General features: G+C 42.9%; 2 protein-coding genes, 1 long non-coding RNA gene and 1 other non-coding gene across 34 annotated transcripts in view; 3 read left to right on the plus strand and 1 right to left on the minus strand.

Moving 5' to 3' along the window:
• The first annotated feature begins 798 nt into the window (after positions 1 to 798).
• On the plus strand, positions 799 to 5,869 carry FMC1 (formation of mitochondrial complex V assembly factor 1 homolog). 3 transcript variants are annotated; one of them, XM_070292390.1, is made up of 4 exons: positions 799 to 1,004; positions 1,562 to 1,604; positions 1,703 to 2,026; positions 5,141 to 5,869. In XM_070292390.1, the coding sequence occupies exons 3-4, from the start codon at positions 1,889 to 1,891 to the stop codon at positions 5,342 to 5,344; spliced, it is 342 nt and encodes a 113-aa protein (XP_070148491.1). In that variant the 5' UTR covers positions 799 to 1,004; positions 1,562 to 1,604; positions 1,703 to 1,888; the 3' UTR covers positions 5,345 to 5,869. The 3 variants fall into 3 exon arrangements, with proteins under 3 accessions (XP_070148491.1, XP_070148490.1, XP_070148489.1); XM_070292389.1 differs by lacking the exon at positions 1,562 to 1,604; XM_070292388.1 differs by having other exon boundaries at positions 816 to 1,004; positions 1,562 to 2,026.
• On the plus strand, positions 1,186 to 1,258 carry TRNAR-CCU (transfer RNA arginine (anticodon CCU)). The gene has a single exon. It is a non-coding gene; the product is annotated as a tRNA-Arg (tRNA).
• Positions 5,870 to 13,211: 7,342 nt separating the features above from the next.
• On the minus strand, positions 13,212 to 19,625 carry LOC138439552 (uncharacterized). Its single transcript, XR_011256764.1, has 2 exons — positions 19,032 to 19,625; positions 13,212 to 14,398 (listed from the first exon to the last, which is right to left on the minus strand). It is a non-coding gene; the product is annotated as an uncharacterized lncRNA (long non-coding RNA).
• Positions 19,186 to 19,826, plus strand: part of LUC7L2 (LUC7 like 2, pre-mRNA splicing factor) — a 56,183-nt gene continuing 55,542 nt past the window's right edge. For 4 of the 29 annotated variants that reach the window (XM_069588508.1, XM_069588509.1, XM_069588529.1 and 1 more), the window contains exon 1: positions 19,333 to 19,760. Coding sequence is in view for 1 of the 29 variants with exons in the window: in XM_069588504.1 (XP_069444605.1) it covers positions 19,700 to 19,760 (61 nt within the window). In the remaining 28 variants the exon portion in view is untranslated. Of the gene's footprint in view, positions 19,761 to 19,826 lie in introns of all 29 variants that reach the window. The other 25 variants (XM_069588522.1, XM_069588528.1, XM_069588535.1 and 22 more) reach the window with 21 other exon arrangements.

The following is a 19,826-nucleotide window of genomic DNA, read 5'->3' on the forward strand; positions in this document are numbered from 1 at the left end:
AGAGGATGAGATGGTTGGATGGCATCACCGACTCAATGGACATGAGTTTGGGTAAACTCCCGGAGGTGGTGATGGACAGGAAGGCGTGGCGTGCTGCAGTCCATGGGGTCACAAACATGGGACACGACTAAGCGACTGAACTGAACTGAAGATACAGACGACGGTCAATTTAGGTAGGGTCCAGCGGTCTTATCTTACTGGCAACGGGGAGCCACTGCGAGATTTTAAGCAAGGGGTAATGTCGCTGAGACTCAGAAAAGAATTGTCCGATTTATGCAACTAGATAAAGAACCAAAATAAACTCCTAGTTGTTTCCAATTAACTAATTCTTAATTAACTCGGAGAAGGCAGTGGCACCCCACTCCAGTACTCTTGCCTGGAAAACCCCATGGACCGAGGAGCCTGGCAGGCTGCAGTCCATGGGGTCGCTAGGAGTCGAACACTACTGAGCGACTTCACTTTCATGCATTGAAGAAGGAAATGGCAACCGACTCCAGTGTTCTTGCCTGGAGAATCCCAGGGACGGGGGAGCCTGGTGGGCTGCCGTCTATGGGGTCGCACAGAGTCGGACACGACTGAAGGCACTTAGAAGCAGTAATTAATTAACTCCAATTCCCTGCTGGCCCATGTTTCCCACTGAACAGCCAACTCAGAACGCAAGATAAACGTTTCTAACTGGCCCCTTACTCTGCGGAAATGGCCTCAAAGTTTCAACCGGAAACAGAAAATGACCGCCACAAACGCCACCTAATGGCAGGATGAAGGGCAAGCTAAGTCCGGAAAGCCGCAACACCGGAAGGGGCCGGCCGTTTCCGGAGAAAACCCAACGCAACAGAAACTCTAGAGGCGAATCTAGAAGAGTCAGCCAGCGTCCCAAGAGGGTTCGGCTCCGCGACGTCGCATGTGCGCTTCAGCGCAGGCGCGGGGGTACCGCGTAGGAAACGTGTACACAAAACCGTGCGCGCGCCCGTTCTCCGTCCGGCGCATCGGGGCTGTTTTCGAGGGTAAACCTTTTGGAGCTGTAACGCGGGATTTTGTTTCTTGAACTACAACTCCCAGCATGCCTCGCCCCCTATTATTGGTACTAAGTGTGGTTTCCTAGGATAGGTTAAAAGGAAACTCTGACATGACGTACCAAGAAGGAAAAAAAACTGAAAACGTTGTTTGAGCACGTTATTCATAGAAGCCCCAGTGGCCTAATGGATAAGGCATTGGCCTCCTAAGCCAGGGATTGTGGGTTCGAGTCCCATCTGGGGTGGTAAGGTTTTTTTTTGCCTTTAAAATGAACTTTTCAATAAAACTTTTGCCTTTTCCCCTTCTTAAACAATTATAGAGAAATGATTTTACTTTTTAACGATGGGAAGTGTATGCGTGGTTTTTCTAGGTTTGGGGCTACAGTTTGCGAGAATCAATAGACTTCCATTTCCTTCTGAGCCGTAATCTCTTTAAGATTTTGGGAAAGCCGATAGGTTCAATTTTTATATCCCCTTTAGAAATAAAATCTCAAAGTTTTCTATTTTTAAATTGACACCCACTTGCGATATGCCCTCATTTTCTCCAGGTTCGGCGGTGGTCCGTCAGCGAATGGCGTCTGACATGACGCAGTAAGGAAACGAACCAGGACCTTCTTTCTCTCCGCCAGGCTTTTTCCAGCCCATTCAGTTACACTCGGCTTTCGTTTGCTTTTCTCTTAACACCTTAGGAAGCCGCTCGGCGTTCGATTAATGCTGCTCGGCAGAGAAGGGAAGTGAGACATCCCACTATCCTGCAATCGATAGGGGGAGCCTGCAGTCTGGTCTCAACCCTACCATTAAGCGGCTGGGCCGGAGGGTGAGGGAGCAGGGGGGTCGTAGAGCGCCGTCCGGCACCTGACTCCGACGACGGGAAAATGGCGGCCTTAGGGTCACCGCTGCGCACTTGGCGAGGCCTTCTACGGGAGTTGCGCTACTTGAACGCGGCCACAGGCCGACCCTTTCGCGACACCGCAGCCTATCGGTACCTCGTCAAAGCTTTCCGTGCACATCGGGTACGGAAGCCTGTGTCCGGGTGCTCCAGCGTCCCCTTTCCGGGGAGGGAGGGAGTCGCGTCTGGGCGGGATGGAGCCTGCCTGGCCTTAACCTTAATTCTGAGGCCCAGGCTTCCTCCAGACAGACCCAGGCCCTAGGCCCTGGGCTAAGATCTAAGCCCAGGGACTAAGCAAGGACCGGGGGGGAGAGCAAACTCGTCCTGAGGTAGAGCCGTCCCTGGAGATTCCACTGGCTGTCTTTGGCCTGTGTGGATGGGAAAGTTAGAGTAAAGTGAAATGGAAGAAACAGGGACAAGCAGAAAGATGAGTGTAGGGTTGCTAGTCACAGCATCTATCCAACACGCGCCTTCACTAGGAGAGCTATTCTGAGAAGCAGTTCTAGATGGGGCGAGGGATATTGGGAGCTACTTGAAGAGCATGGCTACACCGCCACTTGGAGCTGGCTCAGTGGTAAAGTATCCGCCTGCTAATTGAAGAGACGCGGGTTCAACTCCTGGGTGGGGAAGAGCCCCTGGAGGAGGAAATGGGAGCTCATTCTTACCGGCTCCCAAAAAGTGGGACAGGACTGAGCACGCACGTTGTAGAGCTGAACTAGACACCTCTAATGAGGTAGTACTGTTGAGTTACAACATTAGTGTGATGTATGACCAAGTAACAATTTTTCCATCTGTAGCAGATAAATATGAACATCCATCAGTTCAGTTCAGTTCAGTCGCTTAGTCGTGTCCGACTCTATCCATCATCCTTGGACAATTCCTTTATGAATTCTGCACTCCAGCACTCCATTTACCCCGGATAGGCAGGATGGAATGAAAGATAGTATCTTTTTTCAAATGGGGCAACTGAGACTCAGGGACAGTTGAACTATACAAGCCCAACTAGATTTAGAGTACTGATCTGGGTTGGAAAGAATTTGCAATCTATCTCAAAAGTAAGTTGACTAATTAGCTTGGGCTTTAGTGAAGGAAACCTGGTGTCCTTCGAGCAGTGTGGAAAGGGGAGAACCATTATCTTAAACTCGATTTTCTGAGCCATGGAAGTTAGAATGCAAAATGTTAGAACTAAAGTTCAACTAAGTTTTGAAAGGTCGCAATATTAGGTACTAATAGGAACTTGACTAAAAATGACGAGTAAGATCCACATGGGTCTTGTCTTTTAAGAAGCTTGCATTCCACCTGAGGAGCCATTTGACCAAGGACTTAGAATAAACAAATGCTAAAGGAGTAGAGACCCTGGAGTCCTGGTATATAGAAGAGGTAGGCTTTACAGGATGGAATTTATTAAGTTTATTACCCAGGAACTTGAAAAATATTAGTTAGCAAGTAAATGAGGGTTAGTAAAAGTCCAAGAAGCTGCACAACTGAAAGCCAAGAGGGTAGAGGAACTGACAGTTGAGAGCAGCTAAGGCTTAGGGTGTGGTGGATGAAGTGGAGGAAGATGAGGTAGGCAGGAATTTAAACTTTCTTGTAAATGCAACAGGAAGTCACTCTAAGATTCTTAATGTGACAAGATTATAGTTTATGCCTTATGGAGGCAACATTATTTGCCCTTGAGAGAGGCTTGGAAATGGCTGTGAAATCCCTTGAGAATAAATGAGAAAATTCATGCTAAATATTCCGGAAACAACTCTTTGGAATACATGAGAGGAATTGGGAATGGTTTCTATTTCCTGCTGGCTCAGAGATAACTCTGGAGAAGGAAATGGCAACCCACTCCAGTGTTCTTGCCTGGAGAATCCCAGGGACTGGGGAGCCTGGTGGGCTGCCGTCTATGGGGTTGCACAGACTCGGACACGACTGAAGCGACTTAGCAGCAGCAGCAGCAGCAGCAGAGCTAACTCAGTAATCATTTTTGCCCATTGTCTCCTTTCTCTAGGCTGAAGGGATTCAATTACGGAGAGGTCTCCCCTTTCGCCATAGGGGAAATACAGCTTTCTATTTCATTAGATCTCTTGATCTCTGGTGGTTCATTTACTAAGTTATATTACTGACACTTCTCTCCTCATAATTCAGGCTTAGCTTAATCAAGATTGGTTATGGTCTTATACTAACGTAGAATTCCTGTTTCAAATTCTATCAAACTAGACTTAAGAGATGAATATTACTCTTTGTTGATGCTTAACGTTAGTGTTGATCTCATAAATTTTTAATTATAAAAGTTAAATTGATTAAAACGGATGAATTCTCTTTTTGAGCAGCTTATATTTTCATATATATGATCTGCAGATCTTAAATCAGACATACTAGTTTTCAGATTCCAAACCTAGATATTCCAGTAAAGAAAGGTCAAAGAAAAGCGTATGTAGGCAGTGGTGCCTAGAGCTTAATCCACACTTGGGCAGGGCTCCTTGAGTCATTTGAGGCTATGCATACACCTCCCTCTCACCTTTCCTGCCCCTTTATCACAGCCTCAGAACATAAAACTAGTCAAGTAAAGTCTGTTCTAATGTACTTAATATTAAAGTTAATTATCACTGGCTTCAGATGACCTTAGGTCATCAGAATATAGATTTTTTAGATGAAAACGTAAATTGTGAGAGGGAGTATATATAATTACGTAATATGAACATATGATTCTCATATATATAAAACCTTCATTTTGTTACTGGTGAAGACAAAACTATTTTTCAGATAAAATAAGTTTTTAGTTTTCATTGAAAGGCATGTGCCATGTTAACCACAGTCCACAGTCACATAAAAGTAGTCCTTCATTTTTTGAAGGGTAGAAAGTTCTGTATTTTATTCCTTAGGTGACATTAATGATTAGTGACCTGACTATAGTTCCCCATCTCTGCATTAACCAACCATGAAACCTCTCTGGGCTTTAGATCACTCATTCGTTAAATGAGGATGTTGAAATGAGGTAACTTTTTTTCCCCAGTATTAAAATTTGAGGACACTCAATGAAATGCTTCAGTGAAACTTGTAAAATTCTTCAGCTAACGGGTGGACAAATTACAGATGTACTAAGTATACACAAACATATGTTTGTATTTCCTATGTGCAGTTTACTTTTATTCTAGAGAATGCTTGTTTAATGATGCTATCTCAATACAGTGCTTCTGTATCTGCAGCTGGGCTGTTAATAGACTATCTGACCTTGCTACTTTTCCAGGTCACCAGTGAGAAACTGTGCAGAGCCCAGCATGAGCTTCATTTCCAAGCTGCCACCTATCTCTGCCTGCTACGCAGCATTCGAGAACACATGGCCCTTCATCAGGAATTTCATGGCAAGGGTGAGCGCTCAGTGGAGGAGTCTGCTGGCTTAGTGGGTCTCAAGTTGCCCCAGCAGCCTGGAGGGAAGGGCTGGGAGCCATGAAGGAGAAATTCCTTGGATGCTGTCTTCATGCAAGAGTTTACTAATTTCTGTTGATATGTATTTATCATTAAATTTTTAAAAAAAAGTTTAGGGGTTTTCTCTGAAATTTTGTTGACTGAGTGTTTCTCAGGGAGGTTTCATCTTTACTCTCAGTGAATTTACTGAAGTTCTTACACTAGGCTGATTGATGTCCTTGATTTACTTTGAAAACTCTTAGTTATTTTTCAATTTAAAAAAATACAGCCTATTATTAAGAAATTCAAATAGTATAGATATATAAAATAAAGCCCTCTCATCTTTTCCCTTATATCTCCCTCCCCTCTTCCAAACCCATTACCAATCCTACAATTGCTGACAGTTGGTATGCATCCTTCTAGATGTTTCCTACGCATAAACAAATAATTATACAGATGCACCTTTTATTTAAAAGTACACAAATACGATGTTAAGATTCTGGCAGGAAACAGATGGTACATTCAAACAGGGTTATTGAGGAGAGTTAACAATGGGATATATATGGAAATGGCAACCCACTCCAGTGTTCTTGCCTGGAGAATCCCAGGGACGGGGGAGCCTGGTGGGCTGCCCTCTATGGGGTTGCACAGAGTCGGACATGACTGAAGCGATTTAGCAGCAGCATGTATATATATGTGTGTGTATATATATATATATATATATATATATATATATAAAGATATGGTTTGAATTAAGGTGAACGAGATGGGCTACAACAGTGGAGAGCTAGTGCCTCCCTAGGCCTGACCCTTAGGTAATGAGAACACGGCCACCACTAAAGTACAGGCTGCAGAAAGACCAGAGAGGGTGATGGAATGAGAACACTGACTTCTCTCCCCTTCTGCCTTCTACCCTCCATGTCAAATTGCTCTTCCTCTTGAATTCTTTATCAAGGTGAGGGATTCTACCATGCACTTTGCTGAAAAAGTCAAGAACTTGGGCTTCATTCTGTATTTCTCTTTCTTCTCACTCTCCACATCCAGTCAATAAGTTTGGAGTGAAAACAGTTCTCCAAGAACTGTTAGCATCACTATCTCTGTCCTGGTTCAAGCACTGGAAATCACTGGCCTGAACTATTAAACTAGACTCCTAAATGTTTCCTTTGCCTCTAACATCTTGAATTCCTTAAATAAAAATTCTCTGAACTACCAATCATTCTTTACCTGTGCCCCCTTTGTGGTATATTGCAATTTCTTCTGGAATAATTGTAGACATATAACCTCTTTTTCCCTGAATGTCAGCTCCTTTACAGTAAGGAAGACACCTCATTCATTTTTGTATTCTGTAAAGCGTCTTCCACAGTGACTTACATAGACAGTTATTCAGTGTTTTGAATGCATGGCTCAGTCCTACTCACTAGGAGTACAACCTAAACAAACACTCATAAAGTACTTCAAAACATCATCTTTTTCTTCTAAGAGATTAACATTAAAATAACAGTATTAAGAGTCAAACCAAGCATCTATTCAATTGAACAGATCAAAAAAGTAAAAATGTTTAATATGCTATCTCCCCTGCTTTATTTCATATGTGCGTGTGTGCTCTGTTGCTTCAGTCGTGTCTGACTGTGTGACCCCATGGACTATAGCCCGCCAGGCTCCTCTGTTCATGGGATTCTCCAGGCAAGAACACTGGAGTGGATTGCCATTTCCTCCTCCAGATCTTCCCTACTTAGGGATTGAAGCTGCGTCTCTTCCATCTCCTTGCCCTGGTAGGTGGGTTCTTTACCACTAGTGCCCCCTGGGTATATTATTATCTGAAGATGTTTTACTTTACTAAGATGAAGAAAGGGAAAGGATTAAGATAGACTGATCTTTTGATTGCTTTTGTTAAAATATATACCCAGGCAGCTGTATATAATAATTTTTTTTTTTTGGCTACGTGGCTTGTGGGAATCTTAGTTCCCCGACCAGGGATTGAATCCAACACACAGCAGTGAAAATGCCAAGTCTTAACCACTGAACTGCCAGGGAATTCCCATAGCATTTTTAAAGAATGAGAGTTGAGGCAGAACTGCATAACAGGGTGGTTGTTTAGTCAGTAAGTCCTGTCCGACTCTTTTTCAACCCCATGGACTGTAACTTAGCAGGCTTCTCTCCATGGGGTTTCCCAGGCAAGAATACTGAAGTGGGTAGCCATTTCCTTTTCCAGGGGATCTTCCCAAGCCAGGAATCAAACTTGTATCTCTTGCTTGGCAGGCGGATTCTTTACCACTCAGCCCCAAGCCCTGAATAGCAGGGTAAGAAATACTTACTATGGGTTTGAAATCATATAGTGTGCATGCTCAGTTGCTTCAGTTGTGTCCTACTCTTTGCGACCCCATAGACTAGCCTGCCAGGCTTCTCTGTCCATGAGATTCTTCAGGCAACAGTACTGGAGTGGGTTGCCATGCCCTTCTCCAGGGGATTTTCCTGACCCAGGGGTTGAACCCACATCTTCAGCTCCTGCACTGCAAGCAGATTCTTTACTGCTGAGCCACCGAGGAAGCCTGAAATACAGACGTAGGCTTTAATCCCACCTTTATAATGTGTGTGATCTTGGCTAGGTTAATTGACCTGGGCTTGCTCCCTCTTCTGTAGAATGAGAATGCCAACAAGGTGGTTGTAACAAATGAGAATAATGCTGACATAAAACATTTGCACAGTACCAAAGTGCTTGACAAAGAAAATCTTGTTTTCATCTTCAACCACTGCACCCTTATTTTATCACGAACCCTTCTCTACGCCCTGGAGAAGAAAGTGGCAACCTGTTCTGCTATTCTTACCTGGGAAATCCCATGGACAGAGGAGCCTGGTGAGCTACAGTCCATGGGGTCAAAAGTCAGACAGGACTTAGCAACTAAACAACAACTTCTCTAAGCCCTATTGCCACCAGTCTTCTGAAATAAATTATTTCCCATGGTTTAAATGATCTGCTTAGGCCGTTTCTGTCCATATATAACCAACCTGTACCTCTTATCAGTGGTCTTACTATCCAGAATTAACTGAACTCAACATGAAAAATGGAAGGAACTGATTGTGGAATATGAATTGTATTGGCAATAAACTCTCTATACTTGGATGTCCTAAAACTAGGGACTCCTGAGGTTTGGGTACTTGTTAGCTCACTATTCTAATTTTTGATGTGGTTCATCCTTTATCATATTCCTTCACTTTATCATATTCCTTCTCTTACCTGCTATGCTTTAACTGCTTCCTCTCACTGAATTTTTTTAGTATTTAAATATGTTCAAGGCTCTTCCATCTAAAAGCAACTATAATTGACCCTTGAACAATTTGGAGGATTAGGGCACTGACCCTCCACACAGAACTCTGAGTATAACTACAGCTGGCCCTCCATGGTTCTGCATCTGTGGATTCAGCCAACTACAGATCCGGTAGTACTTTAGTATTTCCTATTGAAAAAAGTCCAGGTATAAGTGGGTCAGCACAGTTCAAACATCTGTCATTCAAGGCTCAATTGTAGTCAGCTTTATCTCAAATATTTTTTCAGCTGCTATCTTCTAACTTGTTCCTCTTTGCAAACGAATGTATTCAGTGAATTGAATGAATTTTCATTTTCTACATTAAAATTTTTTTATTATTTATTTTTGGCTGTGCTGGGTCTTTGTTGCTGCATGTGGGCTTTCTCTAGTTGTGGCGAGTGGGAGCCACTCTCTAGTTGTCGGCATGCTTCTCACTCCAGTGGCTTCTCTTGGTGCAGAGCACAGGTTCTAGGGTGCATGGGCTTTAGTAGTTGTGGGCTTCTTAGTTGTCTCACAGTATGTGGAATCTTCCTGGGCCAGGGATCAAACCTGTGTCCCCTGTCGGCAGGCAGATTCTCAACCACTGGACCACCAGGGAAGTCCTCACTTTCTATATTTTTTAAACTTGTAAAATAAGTTGTAGTGAGGTATAATTTACATATAATAAATATGCAGGTCAACAAATAATGACAAATGAATGCACCTGTGTAATAACCACCCCAGTAAAGCCATATAATATTTTCACCTCCCCTCAAAGTTCCCCTATGCCCCCCTTTGCAGACATCTCCCCTTCCCCACACCTGGTCCCAGGCAACCACTGACCTGCTTGTTGTCACAGTAGATTAATTTGGCCTGTTCAAGTATTTAATACAAATGCAGTCATAATATGTATGTACTGTTTTTAAGTTGGCTTCTTTGGCTCAGCATACAGATTTTGAAGTTAATAATCTATGTTGTCTCATGACATTTTCTACATTTTTCATGGCCATTCATCCTTAATCCACTGCAGTCTGGTTTCTCCCCTACTAGAACTGCCTTGCAAGTTTACAAATGACCTTCATCCACTAAACCCAATGGATCATTCCTTATCTTGCTGAGCAAATTTGGAAAACTCAGCAGTGGCCACAGGACTGGAAAAGGTCAGTTTTCATTCCAATTCCAAAGAAAGGAAATGCAAAAGAATGCTCAAACTACCGCACAATTGCACTCATCTCACATGCTAGTAAAGTAATGCTCAAAATTCTCCAAGCCAGGCTTCAGCAATACGTGAACCGTGAACTTCCAGATGTTCAAGCTGGTTTTAGAGAAGGCAGAGGAACCAGAGATCAAATTGCCAACATCTGCTGGATCATGGAAAAAGCAAGAGAGTTCCAGAAACACATCTATTTCTGCTTTATTGACTATGCCAAAGCCTTTGACTGTGTGGATTACAATAAACTGTGGAAAATTCTGAGAGAGATGGGAATACCAGACCACCTGATCTGCCTCTTGAGAATCCTATATGCAGGTCAGGAAGCAATAGTTAGAACTGGACATGGAACAACAGACTGGTTCCAAATAGGAAAAGGAGTACGTCAAGGCTGTATATTGTCACCCTGCTTATTTAACTTCTATGCAGAGTACATCATGAGAAACGCTGGACTGGAAGAAACACAAGCTGGAATCAAGATTGCCAGGAGAAATATCAATAACCTCAGATATGCAGATGACACCACCCTTACGGCAGAAAGTGAAGAGGAGTTAAAAAGCCTCTTGATAAAAGTGAAAGAGGAGAGCGAAAAAGTTGGCTTAAAGCTCAACATTCGGAAAACGAAGATCATGGCATCCGGTCCCATCACTTCATGGGAAATAGATGGGGAAACAGTGGAAACAGTGTCAGACTTTATTTATTTGGGCTCCAAAATCACTGCAGATGGTGATTGCAGCCATGAAATTAAAAGACGCTTACTCCTTGGAAGAAAAGTTATGACCAACCTAGATAGCATATTCAAAAGCAGAGACATTACTTTGCCAACAAAGGTCTGTCTAGTTAAGGCTATGATTTTTCCTGTGGTCATGTATGGATGTGAGAGTTAGACTGTGAAGAAGGCTGAGCGCCAAAGAATTGATGCTTTTGAACTGTGGTGTTGGAGAAGACTCTTGAGAGTCCCTTGGACTGCAAGGAGATCCAACCAGTCCATTCTGAAGGAGATCAACCCTGGGATTTCTTTGGAAGGAATGATGCTAAAGCTGAAGCTCCAGTACTTTGGCCACCTCATGCGGAGAGTTGACTCATTGGAAAAGACTCTGATGCTGTGAGGGATTAGGGGCAGGAGGAGAAGGGGATGACCGAGGATGAGATGGCTGGATGGCATCACTGACTCTATGGACGTGAGTCTGAGTGAACTCCGGGAGTTGGTGATGAACAGGGAGGCCTGGCATGCTGCTATTCATGGGGTCGCAGAGTCGGACACGACTGAGGGACTGAACTGAACTGAAGGACCATTTGCCACTATTAACCACTCCTTCCTTTTTTCTCTTTGCTTTCATGATACATATTGTTTTCTTCTCACTCCAGCCATTTGTCTTCAGTGTTCTCTTCTGTATATCACTTACATGTTGGTGTTTGTTGGGTGCAGACCTAGGTCTTTAACCTCATACTCTATATGCTTTCCCTGGTTGATCACCTCCATTCCAATGCTTTAATTATCAACAGGCTAACTCCAGTCCATGATCCCCACCCCAATCAAGTTATAAAAACCTGTTTGTCCAGTGGCCAGAAACCACCACTTAGATGACTCAAAGGCATCTCAAATTCAGTGCTTCTAAAATGGAACCTCCTCATTCCCTCATAAATCTCTCTGGCATTCCCTAACATTTTTACTCAATCACTCAAGTCATAAATCTGAGTTATTCTAGACTGCTTCCTTACCTTCACATCCTCAGTTAAATAATCACTAAATTAGGTAATACCCTCCTAAGAATCTTGAACCTCTATTGCTACTACCCTATTGGAGACCTTATGTCTTGCATCTTTTCTGTGAACCTTTGCCCTCCCTAATTGGTCTCACTAAATCCAAATTATGCTCTTCAATCAATTAATATTCCATAATGTACAGATCTGATCTTGTCTCTCCAACTTATAACCCTTCAAGCTAAACTTAACAAGGTCCTCTAGGATCTGGCCCTTGCTAAATCTCTTTAGCTTCATTTCTCCTCTTTACATCTGACGGTCTAGCCATACAGAAATTCACTCAGTTCTACAAGCCATGGCTCTCTTTCAATATTCTGTTGTTCCATATGCATGGAAAGCTCTTTCTCTCAACTATCCCCCACTTCTCAGGCTAATTCCGATTCACTCTTTAGCTCTCAGGTTAAATTTTGCTTTCTCTCTTTTTTTCCTTCTTCCTTCAACAAGGTTTTTGGTTTTTTTGCACGTGCTGTGTGCCAACCAGGGATTGAGCCCTGGGCAACAGCATTGAAAGCGCCGAGTACTAACCACTGGACCGCTAAGGAATTCCCTCAATAAGCATTTTAAAATGCCTATTATGGGGCTGACTGTGGCGTCAATATCTACTTTTCACTCTTTAAAACCTCTATCTTTAATAGAGCAGTCAAGTAGCTCACTCAGTTTAGGCTTGGTTCTTGCTATTTCAGTCAGTTCACTTGCTTAGTAGTGTGCGACTCATGGGACCCTATTGCCTGCAGCACACCAGGCCTCCCTGTCCATCACCAATTCCCAGAATTTACTCAGACTCATATTCAATGAGTCAGTTATGCCATCCAACCATCTCATCCTCTCTCATCCCCTTCTCCTCCTGCCCTCAGTCTTTCCCAGCATCAGGGTATCTTCAAATGAGTCAGCTCTTCGCATCAGGTGGCCAAAGTACTGGAGTTTCAGCTTTAGCATTAGTCCTTCCAATGAACACCCAGGACTGATCTCCTTTAGAATGAACTGGTTGGATCTCCTCGCAGACCAAGGGACTCTCAAGAGTATTCTCCAACACCACAGTTCAAAAGCATCAGTTCTTCGGCACTCAGCTTTCTTTATAGTCCAACTCTCACATCCATACATGACTATTGGAAAAACCATAGCTTTGACTAGACAGACCTTTGTTGGTAATGTCTCACTATTTCTCCTCTCCATAAACTTCAAATGTTTATGAATTTTGACTAGACTGTTTCTGTCTGGTTTTGAGTCATTAGTACTTTGCTTGTCCTTCATATGGATAAATGTTCAAGACATAAATACAAACACAATGATAACAAAAGGTTCACATACTAGGATTATGTGGGGTGGAAAAAAAGCAGTGTAGTTTTGAACTAAAGGCAGGCTAATCCAAGGTACTTTATGTTTGTAAGGTAAATTTTTAATCACTCAACTAAAAAGATATAATTTACATTGATTTCTTCTTTGGGGGGGCAGGGGTCATGCTGCATGCAGGATCTTAGCCCAACCAGCGGTCTAACCAGTGCTTCCCTGCGGTGGAAGTACAGACTCTTAACCACTGGATCACAAGGGAATTACCCCAGAATTTGAAGTTTTTAATCTGTATTTAAATTAACAGGAACAATGTTTATAAAATTTGTTATTAGGTAGGTACTCATCATGAAAGAATCACTGCAATATTAAATTTTACTATATAGCCTTTATTTACTAATTTATAAATTACAATAAAATGAAGAGTTGTCCACTCTGGATGGCTAGCAAAATGTATGCTATTTAGGTTGGTGCAAAAGTAACTGTGGTTTTGGACCATGAATTTTAAATCATTATAACTAGACTCAAACACATCTTTATTAACCAAAATAGGAAACATTACAATCAACATATTTTTGCCAACAAGAAATGTTTGTTTATTCCTGTGGCATAAAAATCCATGCTTCAGGATCCCATGAACTCCTGGAAAGCATTTTCTGCCTCCTGCTGGTTGTGGAAGCATTTTCCCTGCAAAAATTTGTTGAGATGCTTGAAGAAGTGGTAGTTGGTTGGCAAGAGGTCAGGTGAATATGGCGGATGAGGCGAAACTTCATAGCCCAATTCATTCTACTTTTGAAGCACTGGTGGTGCGATGTGCAGTTGGGCATTCTTGTGGAGAAGAACTGGGCCCTGTTTGTTGACCAATGCCAGCTGCAGGCGTTGCGGTGTCCGGTGCATCTCATCAATTTGCTGAGCATACTTCTCAGGTGTAATGGTTTCCCAGAGATTCAAATAGCTGTAGTGGATCAGACTGGCAGTAGACCACCAAACGGTGACCGTGACCTTTTTTTGGTGCAAGCTTGGCTTTGGGAAATGCTTTGGAGCTTCTTCTCAGTCTAACCACTGAACTGGTTGTCATATAAAATCCACTTTTTGTCGCATGTCACAATCTGATCAAGAAATGGTTTGTTGCTTTGCACAGTATAAAGAGATGACACTTCAAAACGACGTTTTTTTTGATTTTCGATCAGTTCATGAGGCACCCACTTATCTTTTTCACCTTTCTAATTTGCTTCAAATGCCAAATGACCATAGAATGGTTGACGCTGAGTTCTTTCAGCAACTTCTTGTGTAGTTGTAAGAGGATCAGCTTTGATGATTGCTCTGTTGATCGTTATCAACTTCTGATGGCCAACTACTGCACTTCTCATCTTCAAGGCTCTCATCTCCTTTGCAAAACTTCTTAAACCACCACTGCCACTGTATGTTCGCTAGCAGTTCCTGGGCCAAATGCATTGTTGATGTTTCGAGTTGTCACTGCTGCTTTACGACCCATTTTGAACTCGAATTAAGAAAATTGCTCGAATTTACTTTTGGTCTAACATCATTTCCTAGTCTAAAATAAATATAAAATAAACAGGAAGTAATAAGTCATTAGCAAAACATCAAAGCAAGAAATGTGCATTAAAATGATGTATAATATAACCACATTTAAGAATGCATTCCAATTTTAACAATGCAAAAACTACAATTACTTTTGCACCAACCTTGTACCTATTCTAATTTTTAATTACCTAGTTGATGGCATGTATAGATTAAGAGTATATACTACTCTTGTAAATTCCTGTTTCCTTATGACAACTTATTCCTGAAGGAATGGATATCATTGCTAGAATGTACACAAAGACATATTCACAGGTTTGGTTTTGTTTTTGGATAAGAGTAACATAGTCCATTCTAAAGGAGATCAGCCCTGGGTGTTCTTTGGAAGGAATGATGCTAAAGTTGAAACTCCAGTACTTTGGCCACCTCATGTGAAGAGCTGACTCACTGGAAAAGACTGATGCTGGGAGGCAGGAGGAGAAGGGGACGACAGAGGATGAGATGGCTGGATGGCATCACGACTCAATGGATGTGAGTTTGAGTGAACTCCGGGAGATGGTGATGGACAGGGAGGCCTGGCGTGCTGCGATTCATGGGGTCACAAAGAGTCAGACACGACTGAGTGACTGAACTGAACTGACTGAATACACGGTTACTAAATTTTAAAAATTAGAAAAAGATTAAAAAGAGAACAAACTTCTGTTAATGACAGTCTAGGTAATTTAGATTTACACTTCAGTTGAACACAGCTAAAAACCATGGATGAAATATTTTAATTCTTAAAATCATTAAAGAGCTGTTAAGATAAGTAGGAAATAGTAGGCCAAATCTTAGAAGACAAGAACCAAGAAAAGTGCAGCACACAAAGGCACATTTTTGGCCTCAGGACATTTGCCAATTTAGTAGCAATAGCTTCAGTTTTGGAGAAGGCAATGGCAACCCACTCCAGTACTCTTGCCTGGAAAATCCCATGGGCGGAGGAACCTGCTAGGCTGCAGTCCATGGGGTCGCGAAGAGTCGGACACGACCGAGTGACTTACTTACACTTTTCATTTTCATGCATTGGAGAAGGAAATGGCAACCCACTCCAGTGTTCTTGCCTGGAGAATCCCAGGGACAGGGGAGCCTGGTGGGAAGCCGTCTTTGGGGTTGCACAGAGTCGGACATGACTGAAGCGACTCTGCAGCAGCAGCAGCTTCAGTTTTGAAATTAACCTGCACTTTTGGTAGGATCATAGAGGTGAGGGAGGCAAAAAGCCAAGTCTCAGGCCTACCAAGGTGAGTACTCTAAGAAACCCACACTCACTTTAAATTAGGACTCTGCAGTTCACTCTCAAGGGTGAAATGGAAATTAAAAAGTCCTTGTCAGCCTTTCAGACCAGATTTTTGCCATTTTGGTGTCAAGAGAAATTAAAGCATTGAATTTGTATTATGATGATCCTCTTTGGAGAAAGACAGCATTATATCCTACACATATTTTTTCAAGTACATGTTCAGCAGACAAAGATAATCAGATAGATAAGAAAACAAGACCCCAAAAGTGAAATCCAGGAGAAACAACAGACACAGAACCATAGAAAACTTCAGAGATATTATAATTAGCAAACTCAGATTACAAGACAATTATGATCACTGGGTCAAGTAATAGCCAACCTTGGGAATTTCATCAAGGAACCAGAAACCATAAAAAATTACTTAGATTTGAAAAACAACCAAATAAAAATTCTGTAACTGAAAAAATAAAGAATTCATCACATAAGTTTAACAACAGACTAGATACAGCTGAAAGGTTAGTGAACAATAAAATTCATCAGAAAAGAAAGCATCAAGAAGGGAGCTTGGCACAACAAGGTGGAAAATGCAACGAGAATAAAGAGATATAGAGGAAACAATGAAAACTTGATTTAGAGGTCCAGAAGTTGATGAATGACAGTATTCAAGAATAGCTAAAAATTTTCCTGAAATTGATTAAAAAAAAAGATGTCAGTCCACTGTTTCTAAAAGCTCAATGAATCACAAGCAGAATAAAAATAAATCCATACCCAGATAGAGCAAGCTGCAGAAAAATACAGGCAAAAAGAACACAATTTGAAAGTAAACAGCCCAGCTTTCTTCAAAGGAATGAGACTGAGAACTGACCTCCCAGGAACAAGGAAGGCAGCAGAATGACAGAATTTATGTGCCAAAAGGAAATAACTTTCAACCTAGAATATCCATCTAGAATTGAGAAAGGCAAGCTAAAGGTCTTTTCAGATCAACAAAAATGGCAGAGTTCTCTACTAGCAAGCCAATAGGAAAGCAAACCCGGAGGCAGGGCAGGCAAGTGTCTGGAAAGAGCTAGACAGTAAATATTTCAGTCTTCCAGGTCATAGGGTATGGTATCTGCCAACCACTTAACTCTGCTGTTGTAGTCTAAAGAAACTGTAGACAGTAACACATGAACAAGCCTGGCAGTATTTCAATGAAACTAGTCACAAAAATTGGCAATGGCCTGGATCTGATGAGTGAATTGTATATTGCTGACTCCTGTCCTAAAGTTTAAACATAAGACAAAAGGGAAATGATCCCAGATGGAAAGGCAGATTCCACAAAGAAAGAAAAAGTGGTAAATAAACAAACATTGATATGAAATTTGGTTTTAAAAAGCCATATTGAACTGGGAAATCCCAGGTGGCCCAGTGGTTAAGACTCCATGCTTTCACTGCTGCAGGCCCAGGTTCAATCCCTAATGGGGAGCTAAGATCTTGCAAGCTCTGGGGTGCAGCCAAAAAAAGAAAAGAAAAAAACAAACCAAAATTCTAAACCATATGATTAACAAGTGCATTTATCTTGGGAAGAGGTTTAAATGTAGTTTTCTTGGTTCTCTGTATTAGCTCTCTGAGTGAAGTGTAAAGGCATTGATTAGATTTTGATACATTAAAAATGGCCCTTATAACTTCTAGCTGCTGCTGCTGCTGCTGCTATCGCTTCAGTCGTGTCCGACTCTGTGCGACCCCATGGACTTCTAGAATAACTGCTAAAAGAAAAGACTAAAATTTCCAAACTACCAGAAGTGGAAAAAATGAAATGATTAAAAGGCAGACAAGAAAGGAGAGAAAATTAAACCCAAAATAGGTGAGATAAATAGACAAGAGCTTTAAAATCAAGCACGTATGTAATTACATGAATATAAATGAGTAAATTCTTCAATTAAAAGGCAGTGAATATCAGATTATTAAAAAAGACAAAAACTCTGTTTTCTGAAAATAAAGATTTATCTAAAAAGTGAGCAATCACAAAGGTAGAAAGTAAGCGAGAGATAGAACTAAACTGTCCTCACTAACACAAACCATTTCAATATTTTAGTATATTTTCCTCTTAAGGATGGCGTGCTGCAGTCCTCGGGGTCGTAGAGAGTCGGACAAGACTGACCGACTGAACTGAAGGATACTGCACACGTAATAGTGTTAGTTGTTCAGTCGTGTCCTTCTCTGCGACCTCATGCGCCACCGGGGACGGCCATATATAGTAGTGCATTTCTCTCACACGTATTAATTTGTAAATTTTTCTTTTACTGTAAATAGTTTCCAAAGGATGACACTCCACGTATTTGGAGTTGTTTGAATTTTCAACTCTCTGAATAACTGGTAGGAAACTATCTTTTCAGTTACTAAACACTGCGATTATTCGAAGATAGACCCAATATGCTTTTAAAGGGATCTGGGGGGATATTCCCTGGCGGTAGGGCCAGTGGTTAGTTCTGAGGCTTCCCTCCCAAGCTGCACCGTAAGGCCGAATAAAAAGGGTGTGGTGGGGGGGGGCACCTTGAGACTACAATTGCTATTTCACGTACATTTTTTATTGATCTTGCTAATAAAGTTCACAGGCGATGTATATAACATTTTAATGAAACAAAAATTTTCACCATTATTTCCTTTCAAAAAGTACCTGTGTCTCTTCTTAAGGAATTATTATTTTACAATAAAAGTTAAAACATCAGGACAAGGCTCTGGGATAAGCATTTTCTGTGAGCTCATTTAGTCCTCACATACCTATAGCTTCATCGGAGATTGAGATTTAAGGGGAAAAAAAAATCACGGAAGGTCCCACAGTTAGGAATCCGTCCACCTATGTCTGGAACGTAGGGTGATGGCTAAGCTAACCCAAACCACAGGCTTTCTTTTCCATTGTCAAAGCTGCTGATATACCAAAAAAGCCTCCTCCTTCAAATTTAGCTGTCAAGTAAGGGAGAAAATTCTCTACAAAATGACCTCCTTTCTTTAGAATACTGCTTAATTTTTATAGTTTATAATTTAGACTAACAGCCTCCTGCTATATAAGTAACGATGATAAATCCGAATGGGTTGATGACCTGCTCCTAGTGTATTAATTTCAGACATTATTTCCTGAACCTAACTTATTCCAGTTGGGCGGCTTAAAGCCTCTCTGCATAGATTAAGGAAAATGACCCAGCTGTCAGATCTCCAGGGCTTCTTTCGCAGGCGGTCGGGTCATAATGAGAAAAGGGTTGAGTCTACATGATCACAGGCCCTTGGGCTTGTGAAAACGAGTTAATTGGTCAGGTCAATGAGTATGTCAGGAATACGCCCATAATAGCTACTAACGCTGCTAACCTCCGTCGAAATGCCAGATATGGTTTCTACTTACTTTCGACTCTGGCTAACCCTCTGGCCCACTGGCTAACTTGGGTCTGGCTCGCCAGCACACCGCCCGGCGAAGCCCTAGCGGACCCACAACCCGGAGAGCGAGGTTTCGCGCCCGGGGCGTATCCGGCTTGAGTCACCCGAGTCTCGCGATATCTAGAGGCAGGGGCGGGAGAGGCCGGCGTGCACGCGCCCGAGAGACGTTAGGGTGGAACCCCTCCCGTGCGGGGCGGGCGGAGCGAATACAGTTAGACGCCAGTTGGTGGAGCCCCCGCGGGAAACGACTAAGCGCGAGGAGCGTGCGCGCTCTCGTCGCGGCGACGGTGGCGGCGAGCAGCGTCAGAACTTGGAGGGGGGGCTGACGTCTTCTGGCGGGTGGCGGTGTTGGAGACGAGAGCTTGGTTAGCCGGTATTGCTTCCGTCCCAGGAACCGACGGAGAGAGAGGGAACGAGGGTCGCTTTCGGGGGCTGCTGACTTCCACGTACGCGTCGTCGTGAGGAGCCGCAGCCCGGACTCTCCTGCAACCCCTCCGGCTTCCTTTCCGCACGCCTCGAGGCAGCGGCGGCAGAGACAGGCGTCTCAGCTTCCCCCACCCCTTCCCCTTGTCCCCCCCGCCCTAAAGGGCCCTTTCTGCGCCCCACCCCCGCCCGCCCGCCCGCTACGCCGCCGCCATGTCGGCGCAAGCCCAGATGCGCGCGATGCTGGACCAGTTGATGGGCACCTCCCGGGACGGTAAGTCTCTGCCAGTGCCCTGGGGGTGGGGGAAGGGATGGGGAAGGCGAGGGGAAGGGGCTCCGC

This window comes from Ovis canadensis, chromosome 4, assembly GCF_042477335.2.
Source record: "Ovis canadensis isolate MfBH-ARS-UI-01 breed Bighorn chromosome 4, ARS-UI_OviCan_v2, whole genome shotgun sequence".
NCBI classification, from domain to species: Eukaryota; Metazoa; Chordata; class Mammalia; order Artiodactyla; family Bovidae; genus Ovis; species Ovis canadensis.